Source organism: Poeciliopsis prolifica, unplaced genomic scaffold (genome assembly GCF_027474105.1).
Source record: "Poeciliopsis prolifica strain line A6 unplaced genomic scaffold, Auburn_PproV2 SCAFFOLD178, whole genome shotgun sequence".
In the NCBI taxonomy this organism is placed as follows: Eukaryota; Metazoa; Chordata; class Actinopteri; order Cyprinodontiformes; family Poeciliidae; genus Poeciliopsis; species Poeciliopsis prolifica.
The window spans coordinates 96,025-112,233 of NW_026562553.1; the positions used below are offsets into that span (position 1 = coordinate 96,025).

Consider the following 16,209-nt stretch of genomic DNA (forward strand, 5'->3'; position numbering starts at 1 on the left):
AAGTCAACTTTTTAAAGTGTTTATTTACTGAGATGCACCTCTACAGTAATGCTGCTGTGGGGTCATCACCTGTACAGGTGTTAGCCAATCAGAGAGCAGGAAGCTCAGTCTGAAGGGGAGTTAAATGGCTACACTGTGAGGTTACAGGGACACACTGGGACCACTGGCCAGTTCACACATTTAATTAGAAGTTGAGCCTGTACTGTGTAACAAACTGGCAACATGACACTTTACAACACACAGTGTGTGTGAGAATGACGATGGGCTCAAAGACACTCATAGAAACGTGACGTGATTTCACTTGATCCTAAGGGACAACAAGTCAACAATCCAACATTCCCCCTTCAGAAGAGAATAAAAAAAAAAAAACATTTTAAATAAATCTGGACACCAGAACCAGGCTGGGTCTACACATTATGAGGTTTAGAAAAAGTCGTCTCTCCAACTGAGATCATCTTCATGTCGCAATAATCTGAGAAACTCTCAAGAAATTAGCAGTTTATATCCGGAGGCAGAACATCGAGTCCTGTCAGAGTCGCTCCTCCTCTCTGAGTCTGTGGTTGAGTTTGTCCAGAATGACGTTGAGCTCCACCATCTTGTTCAGCTTCAGGTAGAAATCCTTCCTGATGGAATGAATGCTCAGCCAATCAGGAGCCACTTCAGCCAGGAGACGGAGATGCTTCTCCATTTCACCTTTTGATTGGAGACACAGGACAGTACGTCAGGACAGTAAACTCACTCTGAATGTGTCCCAGTTAACTCTGCACCATCACTGGTCACTTTAGGACCGACTGACGGAACCAGAACCGGCGTGGGAACCCACCTAGACTCAGGGCTGATCTGTAGCTGGCTGCCATGCGGCTGCACACCACCTCCATGACCAGCGCCGCCTTCTTCTCTGCGACAAACACGTTCCGTAGGATCCGGGCCAGCTCGCCCAGCCGGGTCAACATCAGCAGCCTCTCCTCCTGGGCCGGGTTCCGGGTCATGGCCACCTGGAGTTTCTGGGCCTCTTTGGCACGGATCTGTAAGAGGGAGAAAGGAACAATTAGAAAGTGTGCTGAGGGGACAGCAGCAGGTCTGGATGGGCAGCGGGGATACCCACCCTGTCCAGCAGGGACTGAGACACGCCCTTCAGGGAGGATGGCACCAGGCCTGCAGGAGGAGCTGGAGGCTGAGCCACTGCTGGGTTCTGGGAACCGACTGGTTTGGTACCGTCTGCGTCGCCTGCGTTCTGGGTCAGAGAGACCAGAGCCTTCTCCATCTGACGGCGAGAGAAAAGAGTAGGCTAAAGGTTAAAGGTCAACGCTGAACCCGACCGGGTTGTGGATGTCGAGGGCCTCTGGCGGCGCACCTTGGGGGTGATGAGGGACCGGGCCTTCTCCAGAACCTCCTGGGCTGTGGACACTTTCTCCGTGTGGGGGGGCAGAGGCAGCGAGCCGACCTGGATGGCAGGGACAGCGTCCACGTTGAAGCGGGGATGCCAGCGGTTCAGTTTGTCTTCCGGGACAGAGAGGGGGGGGACCAGCGAGGACAGGAAGGCCTGTGGAGGGTTCAGAGGTCACGACAGTCAGTACACCTCTACTGGACGGTCCTGAACGACAGAGTTCGGAACCAGCAGCTCACCTTGTGATGCTGTTTGACGACAGAGATCAGATTCTGGTGAAAGACGCGTCTTCTCTGCAGGAGACGGGAGGCGGACAGCACAGGTCTCCCTTCATTCTGATCTGAGAACACATGGACAAGGAGACCAGGAGTTGGACCAGCTGCTGGACACATTTAGAGACTGAAAAATCAACACATTTCACCTTAAAGGGACAGTGTTGAGTTTTTGAGCCACATAATGATTTTATTGTGGTCAAGTAGCCATGTTACTTTCAGTGGTAATAAAGATTATGTACATATCAAATACGACCTAATAGAATTTGACTTCATAATTTAACTGGAACTGTCTTAAAGAAACCATCACAACATGGCTCCTCTATGATTAATCCTTAAACCAGGTTCTGGGTTGGTTCTGGGTGGATTGTGGGAAGCCCTAGTTGGACCAACCAGAGCTGAGGACGGGCTCCACGGTGAGCTGGTAGCTTCCTCTGCTGATGTTGCTGTTGAACGTTGGGATGTTCTTCTGCTGCCTGAAGGAGAACGCTGCAGGAAACACCGTCCTGATCTGACCAACGTGGCTCTCCTCAAACCTCCTGGAAGAACAGCAGCGGTCAGACAATCAGCAGCCAATCGGATGCTTGCATCCTCACAGCTACATCTAAACAATAAACAACCTAATATTCTTTTATTTCAGAAACTATGAGAACTTCCTACACAAAATGGTAATCAATTCAAACCTCTGTTTATAATTTGAATGACTATAGCTTAGAGATAAAGATAGGAATCCTATGGAGAATCTCTGGGATATTTTCTTTTACAAAAACTGACATTTCTGATTAGAATATTTTTTTTTGTATGGACATCAAGTGATATTCTAACTTTCTCAGATCACGTTTTGGTTTTTCATTCTTACTGAGACAGATTCTTCACAAATATAAAAAAAATAAGGGCTTGAAATATTTCACTGCACGTGTAATAGATCTATGATAGATGCGTTTCACTTTCTTTATGGCAATAATTAAATATTGCCATAAGCTTTATGGCAATATTTAATGATTTTGTACATGATGTCTCGTCGGCATGGTGCTGTGCCGCGCGGTGACCCTCTGCAGAACCTCCTCCTACCTGTGCATCATGTCCTGCACTCCCTGCTTGATCTTGGCGAAGGTGGCCGTCTCAGAGCGGTTGTACAGCATGGCGACCACCGTGTCCATGCTGCGGAACATCTCTGCCAGGATCTTGTACTGGTAAGGCAGGGACAGGCCAGGGGGCGTGGCCTGGGCCAGGGTGTGGTACCGCTGGTACGCCGGCTGCTCTGCCCCGCTTCACGAGAGAAGACAGAAAAAACATGGGATGAAGCAACAACATGTTCTGGAGCCGGAGCTCACCGTGTTCTCTGCTGCATCAACTAACCTGTCTGGAGCTGGAGGCGGAGCCAGAGCTGGAGGCGGAGCCTGACTCTGTTTGACTTCACCTGCTTCCCTCTCCTCCTTCCTCCTCTGGGCCCTAGCAGCCAGCTCTCTGGCCCGGGCCACAGTGAACCTGGTCTCTGAAGTGGGTGCAGCTTTGGTCCCAGATGCAGTTTTGTCCTTTGGCTTTGATGTGGAGGGGGCCCTGGCCCCTGAGTCGAGTACAGCCTTTGTCTCAGACGCAGGTTGGGCCCTGGCCCCTGAATTGAGTATGTCCTTAGTCCCAGATGCAGGTTGGGCCGTGGCCCCTGAGTTGAGTATGTCCTTAGTCCCAGATGCAGGTTGGGCCGTGGCCCCTGAGGTTGAGGGGGCCCTGGCCCCTGAATTGAGTATAGCCTTGGTCCCAGACGCAGGTTGGGCCCTGGCCCCTGAGTCGAGTACAGCCTTGGTCTCAGACGCAGGTTGGGCCCTGGCCCCTGAGTCGAGTACAGCCTTGGTCTCAGACGCAGGTTGGGCCGTGGCCCCTGAGTCGAGTACAGCCTTGGTCTCAGACGCAGGTTGGGCCCTGGCCCCTGAGTCGAGTACAGCCTTGGTCTCAGACGCAGGTTGGGCCCTGGCCCCTGAGTCGAGTACAGCCTTGGTCTCAGACGCAGGTTGGGCCGTGGCCCCTGAGGTTGGGGGGGCCTCGGCTGCATGGCTCGAAGCTGCTGGAGAGGTGGAGGTGGTGATGTTCTTCGCCTGCTGCCTGATCGCCTGGATGCGAGACCTGAGCGCTGTGATGTCATCCTTACAGAAAGCCTGGTGGACAGGGTGAGGTCAGGTCAAGGTCATATACTTCATCCCTGAATTATTCACACCCCTGGTTGTGATTAACATGCTGACATTAACAAACATGTTGCTAATGGATCAGCAAAGTGAGCAGAAAATCATCAGCAAGAAATAATTGGACAAACTTCCTAGTTTGTTGCCTCATTATGTAATAATTATAATAATATTGCAGGGTAATGTTGGTGACAAATCTGTGGGTTGATGCCTCGATCCCAACTCCACTGTCGACTGTCGTCGTGTCCTTCAGAAGCTGGGCTGCTGTTGGACTGCCTCAGGACAGCTGTGGCTACTATCAGTAGCTTGTTATCATGTGAGTGTATATAAAGTCCTCTGGACTTGATAAATGCAACAATTACAAAACCACTAACCATCTTAACATCAAGCTTTTAGTAGATTATAGAATCAAACCAGGGCTATAATTTATAAATAATCTAACATGGAACAAAAACAGTCTTTAATTTCTCCCTTGTTTCATTTTTGTCTTCAATAAAGTTCATGTGTTATTAGGATTAATAATCTTTTAGTTTCAGTCACACTGATCCCAGTGGATCTTCTAGATCACGGTTCTGAAACCTGCAGCTCTGGATCCCTGAATATATTAAAACATGAAATATTGACATATCATGAACTTCTAGAAGCTCTGGAGCATTATGACCAATTCTCCCGGTAATTGAAGGCAAAACAAAAAGCTACAAGCAGAATGAACCGTGCCGCACTGATCAGGTTTATTTGGGTTTTAAAAAATGATTACTTTTCATAAGGTTCAAATGTTCTGCAGTCGCAGCCAGAATGAATGTAGAATCGGTGTGTTGTCCCTCTTACCTGCGGTCTGTCCTCGGACAGGACGAGCTTCTTCCTGGCTGTCCTCCTGGTTGTTTTCTCAGTCGGGTTCGCCTCAGCCTCTCTGGCCCTTCCCGCTTGCCGTCTCCTTTTCACCGAGGAGTGCTCGACCGTAGCCGAGAACACTGCGGCTCCGAGGTCGAACTCCGCCTCGGCCGAGCTCCTTTTGGGAGTTCGCGGGCTGACCGGGTCCGTGTCGGGTCCGCTGGAGGCGGACTGCCGGTCAGTACTGAGCCCCGCTGCCTCGTCGACAAGCCGGACAAACTCCTCGCGGACCGGAGAGCGGCAGAGAGCGGACTCTTTGTTTCCACGGAGGAAGCTGCAGGCCGGGGAGCCTGTCGGCGGTCCTCCGGCCCTCGCTGCTCCTTTCTTCCTCTGACTGAAGAAGTCGGAGACCTGAGCCTGAGACATGTTGCCGTCGCGGCTGCAGAACCAGAAACAGCAAACAACACCGCGCCGTGAGTTTTGTCTGCGGAGGAAGCCAAGTGGAATTTTCGCGCGAAATCAATAAAAGCCACACCCCCAATCCTGCCCGCCTCTTGACGCATGCGCAAAACATGCGACACAGTACACAGTACAAATGAGCGTCAGCGTGTAACTGACACGACACACAAGAACTAACTAAACCAGTTAGAAAGTCATCAAATCCACTTCCCATTAAAAAATACTTCATTGACCACAAAAAGAAATTAAATGCTGCTGTAACTCATATTAGTTCAAATTATGAGTTATTGTAAATAGCGAAAGTTATTGTAGAATTTGATAGAGCTTTTTTATAGAGCTCTCTATGTGGCTGGCAAAGAGAAGTCCAATCAGTTGCTTCAAAACAGCTGCTGGGCGTTAAAAGAAAGAGTGACCACTTTCTTTTAAAATGGTGTTTATATTCAGAGCAGAGAAACACAAGATTGTGGTTTGATTTTCCTTGAGGAAGTCTTGGTTTGGAGACATGAATTTGTGACATCAGCATAAAACAAATCCAGTGTCAAACTGGTGAGACATCGGCAGTGTTGAAGAGAGTGAGGCATGATTAAAATCACCAGATATAGCCACAAATGCTTTGGGGTGATGTGTCTGTGTTGATTTTATTTTTGTATGTTTTGGACAGTTAACTGAGCCTACTGTACTGTTTGATAACGAGGATCAATTGGAACGCATGCGCAACTGAAATGAAATGATTGTTGTAAAGTCCCTGGTGGCAACATTTGTTGTGAATCGGTGCTGTAGAGACAAACTGAAATGAATTAGTTTGAATATGTTTTTTGTTACCAATCTCCAGCAGAACATCCCAGAAAGCCCACAGCCTTCTGGGGAAACGCTCCCTGTACGTCTGACAGGAAACGGTGCGGCGCTTGAATCATTTCCATCTCCACGTCTCCTCTCTGAGGACAAAACAACAAGGAATCAACGAATGAATCTGTTTATCCTCTCGTGTCTCACAACCATCTGAAATACTACAGGAAATGGCTAAGTTTGGTTCCTGTTAACAGAATACAGCTATTTCAGCAAATGTTCTGGTAATATTTGGGAAGTCTTTCTGAAATAAATGGACTCTTCCCAGGTGTTTGTATGGAAACTTTTGATGCTGACGATTTTATTGAAGGGAGTACTCAATCAACACTGATTGCTTCAAGCAATGGAATGAAGGCGAAAGATTTAATAAGTCATCATCGTCAACAACAGCAGAAGCCCTCAATCTAGAGCAGGCTGAGTGCTCAATGGGTGGACTGCCTGCTAATCAGACCTGCTAACAACATCAGGCCTGATGAAAGGTTATTCAAGTCCACATTGTTACTGGATAATCCCCCCCATAGCCAAAACCAGCCAAAGTAGTTTCAGATTATAAATAACCTTATCATCTTAAAGAAAAGCTTAGTTATCTTTTCAGTTTGACTCTGCTTCAACATTTTAGTGTCATCGTATCAGAGGTCGGCATTAGTGACACGCAGAACAGAAAACAGTGAGGTCATGAGGGTGAGATCACCGGGGGGCTCCTGGTGACCCCTGGTTCAAAACCCCCCCTCTGACCCACTGTCTCCTCATCATCAGAGCTGGTTCAGAGTGATGAGGAAGAGACAAAGAGAGTCAGATAGTGCGACACACTGTGTGCCTGATTCTTTATTTACTTTTATTTTTTTTTGTTTACTATAACATTGTGTAATATTTAACTGAGATGGCTTTTACAACTGCTGAAACTGATGTCTGAGAAGAGGAATGATTGAAGAACCTGAAGCCGAACTTGTTCTGAGGAGGTGAACAGCATCCGACCCACATGGAGGTGCTGGTGACGTATTATGGAGACGCTTTCTGGCACCTGACCTTTGTACAGCTGGAACTCGTCTGCTTTAAAAGAGCTAATTTCTAAAAGATTAATTGCTCTGTAAACATCTGGTGACAACAGACAGGAGACGGGGACAAACTGGACAGGTCACCAGTCCATCACAGGGCAACAGAGACACACACACACACACACACACACACACACACACACACACACACACACACACACACACACACACACACATTTTATTTCTGTCAGTCGTCCCAACTCGCTCACATACCCTTTGTGTCCATATGGGGGCGCTGTAAACATACATAAAGTGGCTTTTTGACGTCAGGTGAGGCAGACACGTTGTGGCATCAGGGCAAATGTTTTAGCGCAAAACAATAAAGTGGCGCAGCGCAATGGAACCCCACCACCATCCTCCATATCCCCGTCCTCCGCGCACACACACACACACGCACACACACTCACATCTCCAGCTGTCAGTCACAGACAGACTGGCTGAGTGTGTGACTGTTTGGTTAAAACAGGGAGGTGACCATCAGCTCAGTGGAGAATAGCTCCTCTATGAACGCCCCTCAGCTCACACTCTGTTCTGTGAATCACATTTTCCACTTTGAGCAGAGTTCCTCCAGCGCGGGCCTGGCCGACAGGAGCCGCGCTCTCAAACTTTTCTTCCTCCCTCCGAGGCGCAAAAAAAAAAAAAAAAGAGGCAGCGGATGCGCTGTTGGCACATGGTTTGCGGCTGAAAACGCCCCGAAAAAAAAAAAAAGATCAGGAAAGGCGGAGGATCGGCGGACCTTTTGGTGAACAATGCTGGAGCTCTTCTCGGTTTCGTGTCTGACGGGACGTTTGGACCAGCTGTCCTGGTCCAAATGGAGACAATAGGACGGGTTGTCCCCCACTCTGAGCGCTGATCTCAGACACACACACACACACAGACATGGATCTCCAGGTGATCGTCTGGCTGGTCTACAGCGTTCTGCTGCCAGCCGTCCTCCTAACAGGTAGGCACCCTTCCGCTGTCGGCCCGGTTTGGTTCGGTTCGGTTCAGCAGACAGGACGTGCGGTGGGATCTGGAGGAACTTTTCTCTCAGCGTTGCGCTGAAACCCGTGACGGGGTGGTAACTGTGCAGCGCCGCTGCTGCAGAGTGAACTTTTCACACACTGGAACATTTTTCCAGTGAGTCCAGCCAACATGCAGACAGAGGAGCTGAGCTGGTTCCTGCTGCTGCTGCTGCAGCTGCTGCTGCTGGGGAACCTTCAGCTTGGAAATAGAAGCTCCGCGCTGTTTGCGGCCAGACTGCTGCGCTAATTAGAGGGGAAAGTGCGAGGAAAAGGATCCAATCACGCGTCTTCGAGTTGGAGTCCTTATCGTTCCGCCTCACATAGGTGCGCACTGGGCTTTTACGCAAACAGTTGACAGAGTTTGACTTTCCGAACTGAAACTGACCCGAGTCCGCCTGACTGAATTCAGAACCTCCATTAAAAAGATGAAGGAGGGACCGGGAACCGGCCAATTCTGTCAACTTTGCGGTGCGCTGAAAAAGCGCAGGGCCGGGACGAGGCATACGCAAACAAAGCAGCTGATTCTCGCCCGGAAAGCCATCAGGGAGAAACGCAATGACATTTTTTTTTCTGTTTTAGGAGTCATGCTTCAGAAATAGCTATGCAAAGCAACACTCCCCCCGCCCTCCTCCTACTTCCCCAGAGACCAGCTCGTATTTGGAAAGCCATCAGTAGATGTCTGGGGTCAAACTAGGCGTGAAAATGTGAAGAGTTTTAATGGTTTCTGCTTTACATCCACTGGGATCAACGTCAGATCCTTTGATTGGTGAGAAAAGTGTGTGAACCAGATGAGACAAACGGCTTTTCACAGTGATTGCTCCAGTCTCTGTGTTTCCACGTGGTGTCTGAGTTCTGCATAAGTTCTGTCAGGCAGGTTTGGGCTTCACATTCTGATCCAAAAACAGCCGGAAAACAAAAACCTGAGCAAAAACACTGAGAGAAAGCAGGCAGACATTCAGCTCACAGTAACATCACTCGGGCCCTGGAAACCTTTTTTTTTTCATTTGGGTCAAAATGAAAGTAATAATGAACCTGACTGAAGTAAATACACTTTTATGGGCATTTTGAAAACCAGCCATTATTTCGTTGGTGGTTGTCATGACTTTATAACAGGAAACATGCTGCTGCTCTAAAGGACCTGGATGATTGTTACTATCACAAATAGAAATAGGAGCTTGGCAACAATCATTTGTCAAAGTGTAATGAGAGAAATGCTAGTTTTCACCCTCAGATACCGATTTACTCAGAAGCTAATATCTTTTATTTATTTATTATTATTTTTTTTAAAGCAAAATATTTCTATTAAATTTTTTCTCACATTCTTATTCTTCCAGCATTATTATCCCAGTAAAACAAGGTGGGATTTAGTCGGTCTGTCCAGACTTCCTGTTTTGTTTGTGGTGCTTATGGTTTTTAAAATGATCGTGGTCTGTTTAAGGCAGGGGGTTCCCAAAGTGTGGGGCGCGGCCCGACGGGGAGCGCATTGCCACTGCAGGGGAGGCAAGGGAAGCTGTGTGGATGAATAATAATAATAATAATAATAATAATAATAATAAAAACAGTTACACAAAAATGTTTCACTGTAAAGATGGATTGTAGTTTTGTTGGAACCTGAAGTGTAAAATAAACTTCAGTGGAGTTTGAAAACAGAATATGTGTGAAGGTTTAGGTCTAGTTGCCCAGTTGATTTTATTTTTCTACTGGGGGGATTTTATTGTAATCCATAAAGGAGACCAGAAAATCTTTGGGAACCAGTGTTTCAATCTGGATCTAATTTTGACGTGAGCCAGATTGGCACTGCGAGAACTTAATTCTCACCAAGTAATTTTGGTCTAATTTCTTGAACAAATATATTAGCACACTTGAAACAAGGCAAAACTAACTTATAAATAACTTTTTAGCATAGGATAAGATACAGAAGCTTGATTTAAGTGAATAATTCCTTAATATTATTGAAAAAGTGCTAGTCCCATTGCCAGATTATTTAACTTAAAACAAGACATCCCCCCCCCAAAAGTTTATGTATCTGCCAATAGAACAGGAATTTTTCCATCATCTTGCAGATTGCCTGAGCATGGATGCTGTTAGATGAGTTGCAGTGATTTTTATTGTAGTTGGAAGGGCCCCAAATCAAATTCTGCTTAGGTCCTCAAATAGCCTTGGAGCGGTTCTGTTCAGAGGTAACCGTGGTACCTGATACCTGACCCGTGTGTTTCTGGGAGTCCAGAGGGCTGCCAGCTATGAGTGATAAAATTACAGTGAGGAATGGCAACCAGGAGCACTAAACTAACCCCAAAGACGTGCAGCTGAGCCTCAGCTCTCTCTCTGGGTGTTTACCATAAAAAACAAAGTTAGACTTTAAGTTTAACTTTGTGCTTTCCCATACGGCCCTGCTGCTGGGCAGACGACTTTAAAGGGTCAATGAAACGTTTTGCGTCACATTGTCGGCCACAAATTTATAGGAGGGTTGTAGAAGGTTTGGAGAAAAAAAATCAACTGTATGATAAAAGAACTTGGACGCCCAGAACAGAGGAGCTAATGTAGTTTCCAGACGAACCAGGAGGCGATAAATAATTGACTGTCAGATCGACAGGAAACCAGACACACAAAAATATTGCAAATTTATTCGCACCCCCTGACAACTTTCATGTTTGGTCACATTACAACCACAAATGTCTTTTTTTTTTCTTACAAAAGAAATCCTAAAAAATGTGGAGTCCGTTATTATTCACCTAATAAAAGTTTCAGATGCATTTTTTTTCCCTCCAACACCTGTGAGCATCAGTTTTCAAGTCTCGCCACAGATTTTGTATTAAATTTAAGTCTGGACTTTTAAAAGAGGTGTTTGATTTTATGCGACCCTTCTGACCGCAGAGATGGTTGATGCTGACGGATGCCTTTTATTTACCAATCAAGTTTGTTGCAGTTTATTCTTATACAGTTGACTAAGCTGGTGAAGCCATCGGTGGATCTGAATGTGCTGTACCGGTGCAGAGTTATCAAAGGTTAATTCAAATGTAATGTGAATCTAATTCAGTACATTTCTGTCCATTTTAAGTCACTTCAGATGTTTTTCTGTATCGGCCGACATTAAACCTCAATTATCGGCACCAGAAGTTACTTATAAAAATGCATCATTCTAAATAACTATAGTGTAAATATATCATGTAAGAAATTTTCAGTGGGAGAAACTGTTGCTACATCAGTAACATCCTTCTGGTACCGTCCATGAAGGCCTTGGATACAGGTGCTCCATGTCCGGTCATGTTGCTACCTGTCTGTCCAACACAAAGTGTGGGATCCAGCTGGATCACCAGCTCTGACTCAGCCTGATCCGTCAGATCTTGAGGCTTTGTTACACCAGCTGACGACTGTTTTTCTACAGGATGAGCACGATGATGTCATGACTCAGTTCTGCAGGCGACACACCCTGAGCGTCTGCTTTCACCTCTGATAATCCTTCACTGGTTGAACATTTTTTCTCATCACTAACTTTATCACTGTGTGGAAATATGACAGTTTGTCTGAAGCGGATGAAATCGTCCACTCTGTCTGCAAAGGACTGCTGAAATTCTTTCCTTTCACGGCTTTTCATTCGACAGAGGGGAAATGGCAGGCCTCCCTGTTCATCTCCATCCTCGCTGAACGCCGGCGTTTCATGTGGTTTCAGAGAATTGGCACACCCAGGCCCAACACGGGAGAAGTTGTGGAAAATCTTTCCAGCCTTTCTCTTCGCTTCCTGTGAATGTGACATAGTGTGCGGTTCCTCTCAGCAGGAAGCCTCTTTATTTATTTTTTTATTATTATTATCAGTGCCAACATGTTTTCTCAGTTGTTCATGGAATAAAAGAAAAAACAAATCCTCTCAGGAATAAAAGCGTTCCAGCAAACTCCTCTGTGTAGCAATAAATGTCACTCAGTGACGATCTGAACCTTTAGACCGGAGCAGAAGAAAATCCTGCCTGAATGAGGAAGATCTGGCTCCCCTTTAATGTGATTGGTTCCTTCTTTTCCTGTCCGTGTTGAAATGCTGGGGTTACAGTAACTGGGGGCTTGTAGAACACACACACACACACACACACACACCACACACACACACACACCACACACACACACACAACACACACACACACACACACACACACACACACACACACACACACACACACATGCTACATGCTACATGTTTCCAGGCTGTTAGTTTGAGCTGGTGGTCATATTCTTCCACTGAGTCAGAGGAAACAAAGGTTCAACAATTACATTTCTGTCACTGCTGAAGACATTGTTTGAATTTCCTGGAGGAAAGAATCTCAAGAATTTGTCATAAAGTCATGTCTTCATGCTAATGATGAGCTGTATGCACTCATCCTATAGCTAATGATTGTAAAAGCATTTTTAGCTCTGGAAACAATGCAGTTTAACTTATTTACACTCAGTCAACACAGTCCCTACCTCAGATGTTTGGGGGGGAAGAAGACTCAATTTTTACCTACTTTGTGCAACAGCGATGAGTTTGTTCAACGAACACAGTCAAAAGAAGCACAGTGGGATTTTATTTAAAAAATGTTTTATCTTCTGTATATTTGGAGACGTGTCTGCCGTTAATTCAGGCTGCAAGAAAGCGCTAGAACCATAAGAAACCCAGGTGGCTCAGCAGAAGACAGCCAGCTTGTTCTGTTTGTCCTTTTTGAACCTTTAAACTTTGGATGGTGATGTGAAAAAGTGCTTTTTCCCCACAAGATCATGTACTTTTTCTTCCCAAGTAACAAACACCTTCATTTCAAAACTGTATTTTCAGTTTACTTGTGTCGCCTTTGGCTAATAACTGAACTGCTTTGATGCTCTGAAATGCTGGAATGTCACGAATGTGCAAAACAAAAAAAAAAAAGAAAAGAAATCAGATCACCCTGGTCACCCTGGAGGACTCAGGAACAGGAACCTAAAGGGAAGCAGAAGGCAGGAGGTGTGGCTGAAGGGGACTGTGAGGGAGGAAGAGGAAGTGATGAAGGTGGCACAGAAGAGGATAGTGATGATGATGATGACAACGATGCTGTATGGTGGCACAGGAGAGGATGATGGAAAAGTTAATGCAGAAAAGGATGGAAGATGATGATGAAGGTAGTCAGGTGATGCATTGAGGACCAGAGGAATCTGACAAGGAATGATGAAAACTCACCAGCTTATACCTGCTGGGGAGGTGATCAGTGACATGGGAACCATGTGACTATAATCAATGGAAAATACTTTAGCTGTGGGAAAATGTTTAAGAAGGACCAGTTCACAACAACTCAAGATTTGTTTTCAGATCTGCTTCCATGTAAATCTCTTGGAGTGGGTCTGAACGTTGAGGTGAACCTGGTTGACCTCACTAGCTGTGTCTCACCAGCTCCAGGGCGAACGCACGGCCTCTGTTTTACCACTATCCATCTCTCCGTTTTCCCATTCTGCTTTGCTCTACACGTCACTAATCTGTAGAAGACAAATTGCAAAAGACGTTTCTAGTTGGGCTGTGTGATTCCAGCAGACGTGTTTCCATCACAAAGTTCTCAAAATCTTTGTCGCTAGGCTGCCAATGTAGAAAAACAAAACAATCTTGACAATGTGTTGTTTCCATTAAATAAGAAATCAAATGATCATCGTAAGTCATTAAAAATTATGGCAGTAACAGATGTAAACATTGGCATAAGATAATTCAGCCATGATGCTAACGCTCATTTACCAGCTATGAGACATCAGCATCTTATTCAGGCATTGGAGTGATATGCCCCGCCCACTTGGGAGCAGTAGGCGGGACTTGTTTGCAGGGTTTTGGGAAAATTGTAGTCAGCTATTTTACAGAAGAGTCATGGGTCGAACACGTTGGAGCTGCACAGTTTTTTTTTGTATGAATTGTGTGATGTGAGAGCTCTGGAGGAGCCAGCGGCACATTGTCCAAAAAACCTAAAACAAACTCCATCATCCTACAACCACTTCCTGTTGTCTTCTTTGTAGTTTACGCTGGTGGCGACATCCAGCTGTTGATCTCAAGTGTTTTCGTTACAGTTCAGCGAAATACATCTGTTCCGATACGTCTGAAAAATCCACCTCATCTTAGCACAGGAGAGTTTTTTTCGGAGTTGGGTCGTGTTGGTGTGATTAAATTATTTTTGTAATTTCAATATACATAATTCTATGACTGATGGAAACGCAGCTAGTGCTGTCTGCCCTCCATGTATTTGGCAGGAGATCAGATTCTCATCTTCGTCTCTTTCTGGTTCTCATTGACCAGATTTCACCAGATCAAATACAGAACACATCCTGAAGATTCAAAGAAGTTCTGGAAGCCTCTTACTCTCTCAAGCTGACTCACACCCGGGGTGTTTGTCCCGTCTTCTTGTGAGAGAGTTGGTGCTTACATTTAAACTGTAATAATCTTTTTTTTTTTGCTCTGCTGGTGATGGCTAACAAGATGTTTTATGAATCTGATTATGCGAAGTGACTTGGCTCCTGTCGTTCTAATGGGAAGGACAGTTGTCTGACATAATAGTGTGCAAATGAGTCCTGATCAGTTTAACAGTACTGGTCCTTTGCTCACATGCCAGACCTTTCTGGCAGTGTGAATGCTATCTCTCAGTTTAAAAAAGCTCATGGAAAACATTATTCTGAAGCCAAGGAGTCTCTGCCAATTCAACAAAACTTGGCGGTTTCTGTCTTTTTCATTGCTGCTTTTATTGCTAAGCCGCCTTATTTGGAGTTCAGGACTGTGATCATCGGCCATCTGTTCCTGATGTTTTCTCTGTCGGGGTTCATCTGTGTGGCGTCTCTTCACTCTGTTGAAGACGAGTGTTCTTCTGAATTTGTCCTCGTCGTCAGTATTTAGTGATGTCTTCATCCACTAACTTCCTGTTTGCCACCCTGGAAGACAGGCTGAGGGCAGCGATTACAAAACTCTGCTAGCTTTTAACAACTGAGTACATTTTAGAAATCAAAAACAAAGATGAGACAAGTGTCAGTGAACGACATGTCAACATTTCTGGTTGGTGCCATCTGATGACGCAGATGAAACCAACATTTGATTGCCATTAAAATGAGTTCTTTATGAAATGTGCTGAAATATAAAGCTAAATCCAAAATTATTCCTGGTAGATTCAGGTTTAATCTTTTCATATGATCACCTTGTTTCTTTTATCTGGTAACTTTAACTGTTTGGAGCAAGTCATGCAGATTCCTGACTTTCTGTGATGGGAGCTAAAGGTGATGTCAGTGAGCTCGTTTCAGCCTGCAGCCAACAATTCAAGCTAAATCATCAAAATACCAGCGGTGACATTTAAACAGCTGCCACCTTGGCACGCGTCTCATCCTGCCTAACATATCTCACATTATCTAAGAGAACATTGTCCCACACCCTAACACATTGTTGGGGTGTGGGATGAGTACCTGGTGGCAGTCGTAGTAGTTCCTGACATTCCACGCATGTCCTTAATGATGCCATGTGAATTATTCTCAGGGATGCTGTTGTCGTCCCAACATCCCTGTTATCGCTTAAATTCTGTGTCACTAGAAACATTTTTGTTTCAGTGACATGGATTTATAACACTTCCAGTTGTGACAGCATGCTAACGCTAGGTTTGGCTGCTGATGCCAGTATCAGGGAAACCCTTGTGGATGGTTGTGTTTTTTGGTTCTGTAACATTGCTCTTCCATAAAAAAAAACTCACACTCTGCTTTGTGGCTGAATGAAAATCTGTGTGTATGTTTGTTGGCATGTGTGTGTTTTTAAACTAGTGGCTGTCCACCTCATGGTATCTGCGGCTCCATAAGGGTTTAGTACAACAACAAAACAACCTCCATACTTGTGATGGGTATATTTTTTCGATATAGAACATCAAAAATGAAGGCTTTATGCGGCATAGTATTATCTCCATGGGAAATCAAAGGCAGTTCAAAGGAGTTTACTTGAACTACAAAATAACCTCCTAGTAAAAACCACATGTTATTTGCTAGGAGGCTGTTGGTGTTTCTATAGCGCCATGTGGTGCTCATTAAACGCCTGGTGGAGTGTTAAATAGCATTTATGAGACGCTGCCAGGCACTGCAGAGTAGACGAATGAAGTTTCCCCATTTGGTACATCCACCACTCGCTCTCCACTGCGGCCACTGATTACACTGAACTTTATTTGTTTTTCACTTTTGTGGAAA

General features: G+C 45.5%; 2 protein-coding genes across 4 annotated transcripts in view; one reads left to right on the top strand and one right to left on the bottom strand.

The window, feature by feature from the left end:
• Positions 1 to 3: 3 nt before the first annotated feature.
• On the bottom strand, positions 4 to 7,496 carry cdt1 (chromatin licensing and DNA replication factor 1). Its single transcript, XM_055026119.1, has 11 exons — positions 6,907 to 7,496; positions 5,949 to 6,061; positions 4,665 to 5,106; positions 3,019 to 3,812; positions 2,731 to 2,928; positions 2,053 to 2,198; positions 1,627 to 1,727; positions 1,355 to 1,543; positions 1,106 to 1,264; positions 824 to 1,025; positions 4 to 693 (listed from the first exon to the last, which is right to left on the bottom strand). The coding sequence occupies exons 1-11, from the start codon at positions 6,940 to 6,942 to the stop codon at positions 530 to 532; spliced, it is 2,544 nt and encodes an 847-aa protein (XP_054882094.1). The 5' UTR covers positions 6,943 to 7,496; the 3' UTR covers positions 4 to 529.
• A 361-nt stretch (positions 7,497 to 7,857) lies between these two features.
• Positions 7,858 to 16,209, top strand: part of piezo1 (piezo-type mechanosensitive ion channel component 1) — a 60,066-nt gene continuing 51,714 nt past the window's right edge. For all 3 annotated transcript variants that reach the window (XR_008605425.1, XM_055026117.1, XM_055026118.1), the window contains exon 1: positions 7,858 to 7,970. Coding sequence is in view for 2 of the 3 variants with exons in the window: in XM_055026117.1 (XP_054882092.1) it covers positions 7,907 to 7,970 (64 nt within the window). In the remaining variant the exon portion in view is untranslated. The remainder of the gene's footprint in view (positions 7,971 to 16,209) is intronic.

Bases quoted from the DNA above. Each gene is read 5' to 3' on its own strand.
- cdt1 (XM_055026119.1), bottom strand. From the start codon at position 6,942: ATGCTGTTCACCTCCTCAGAACAAGTTCGGCTTCAG. The intron at 2,929-3,018 runs GTTAGTTGATGC...TCTCTCGTGAAG, and splicing joins CCGCCTCCAGCTCCAGACAG to CGGGGCAGAGCAGCCGGCGT. The intron at 1,265-1,354 runs GTGCGCCGCCAG...TCTCGCCGTCAG, and splicing joins GGTCCCTCATCACCCCCAAG to ATGGAGAAGGCTCTGGTCTC.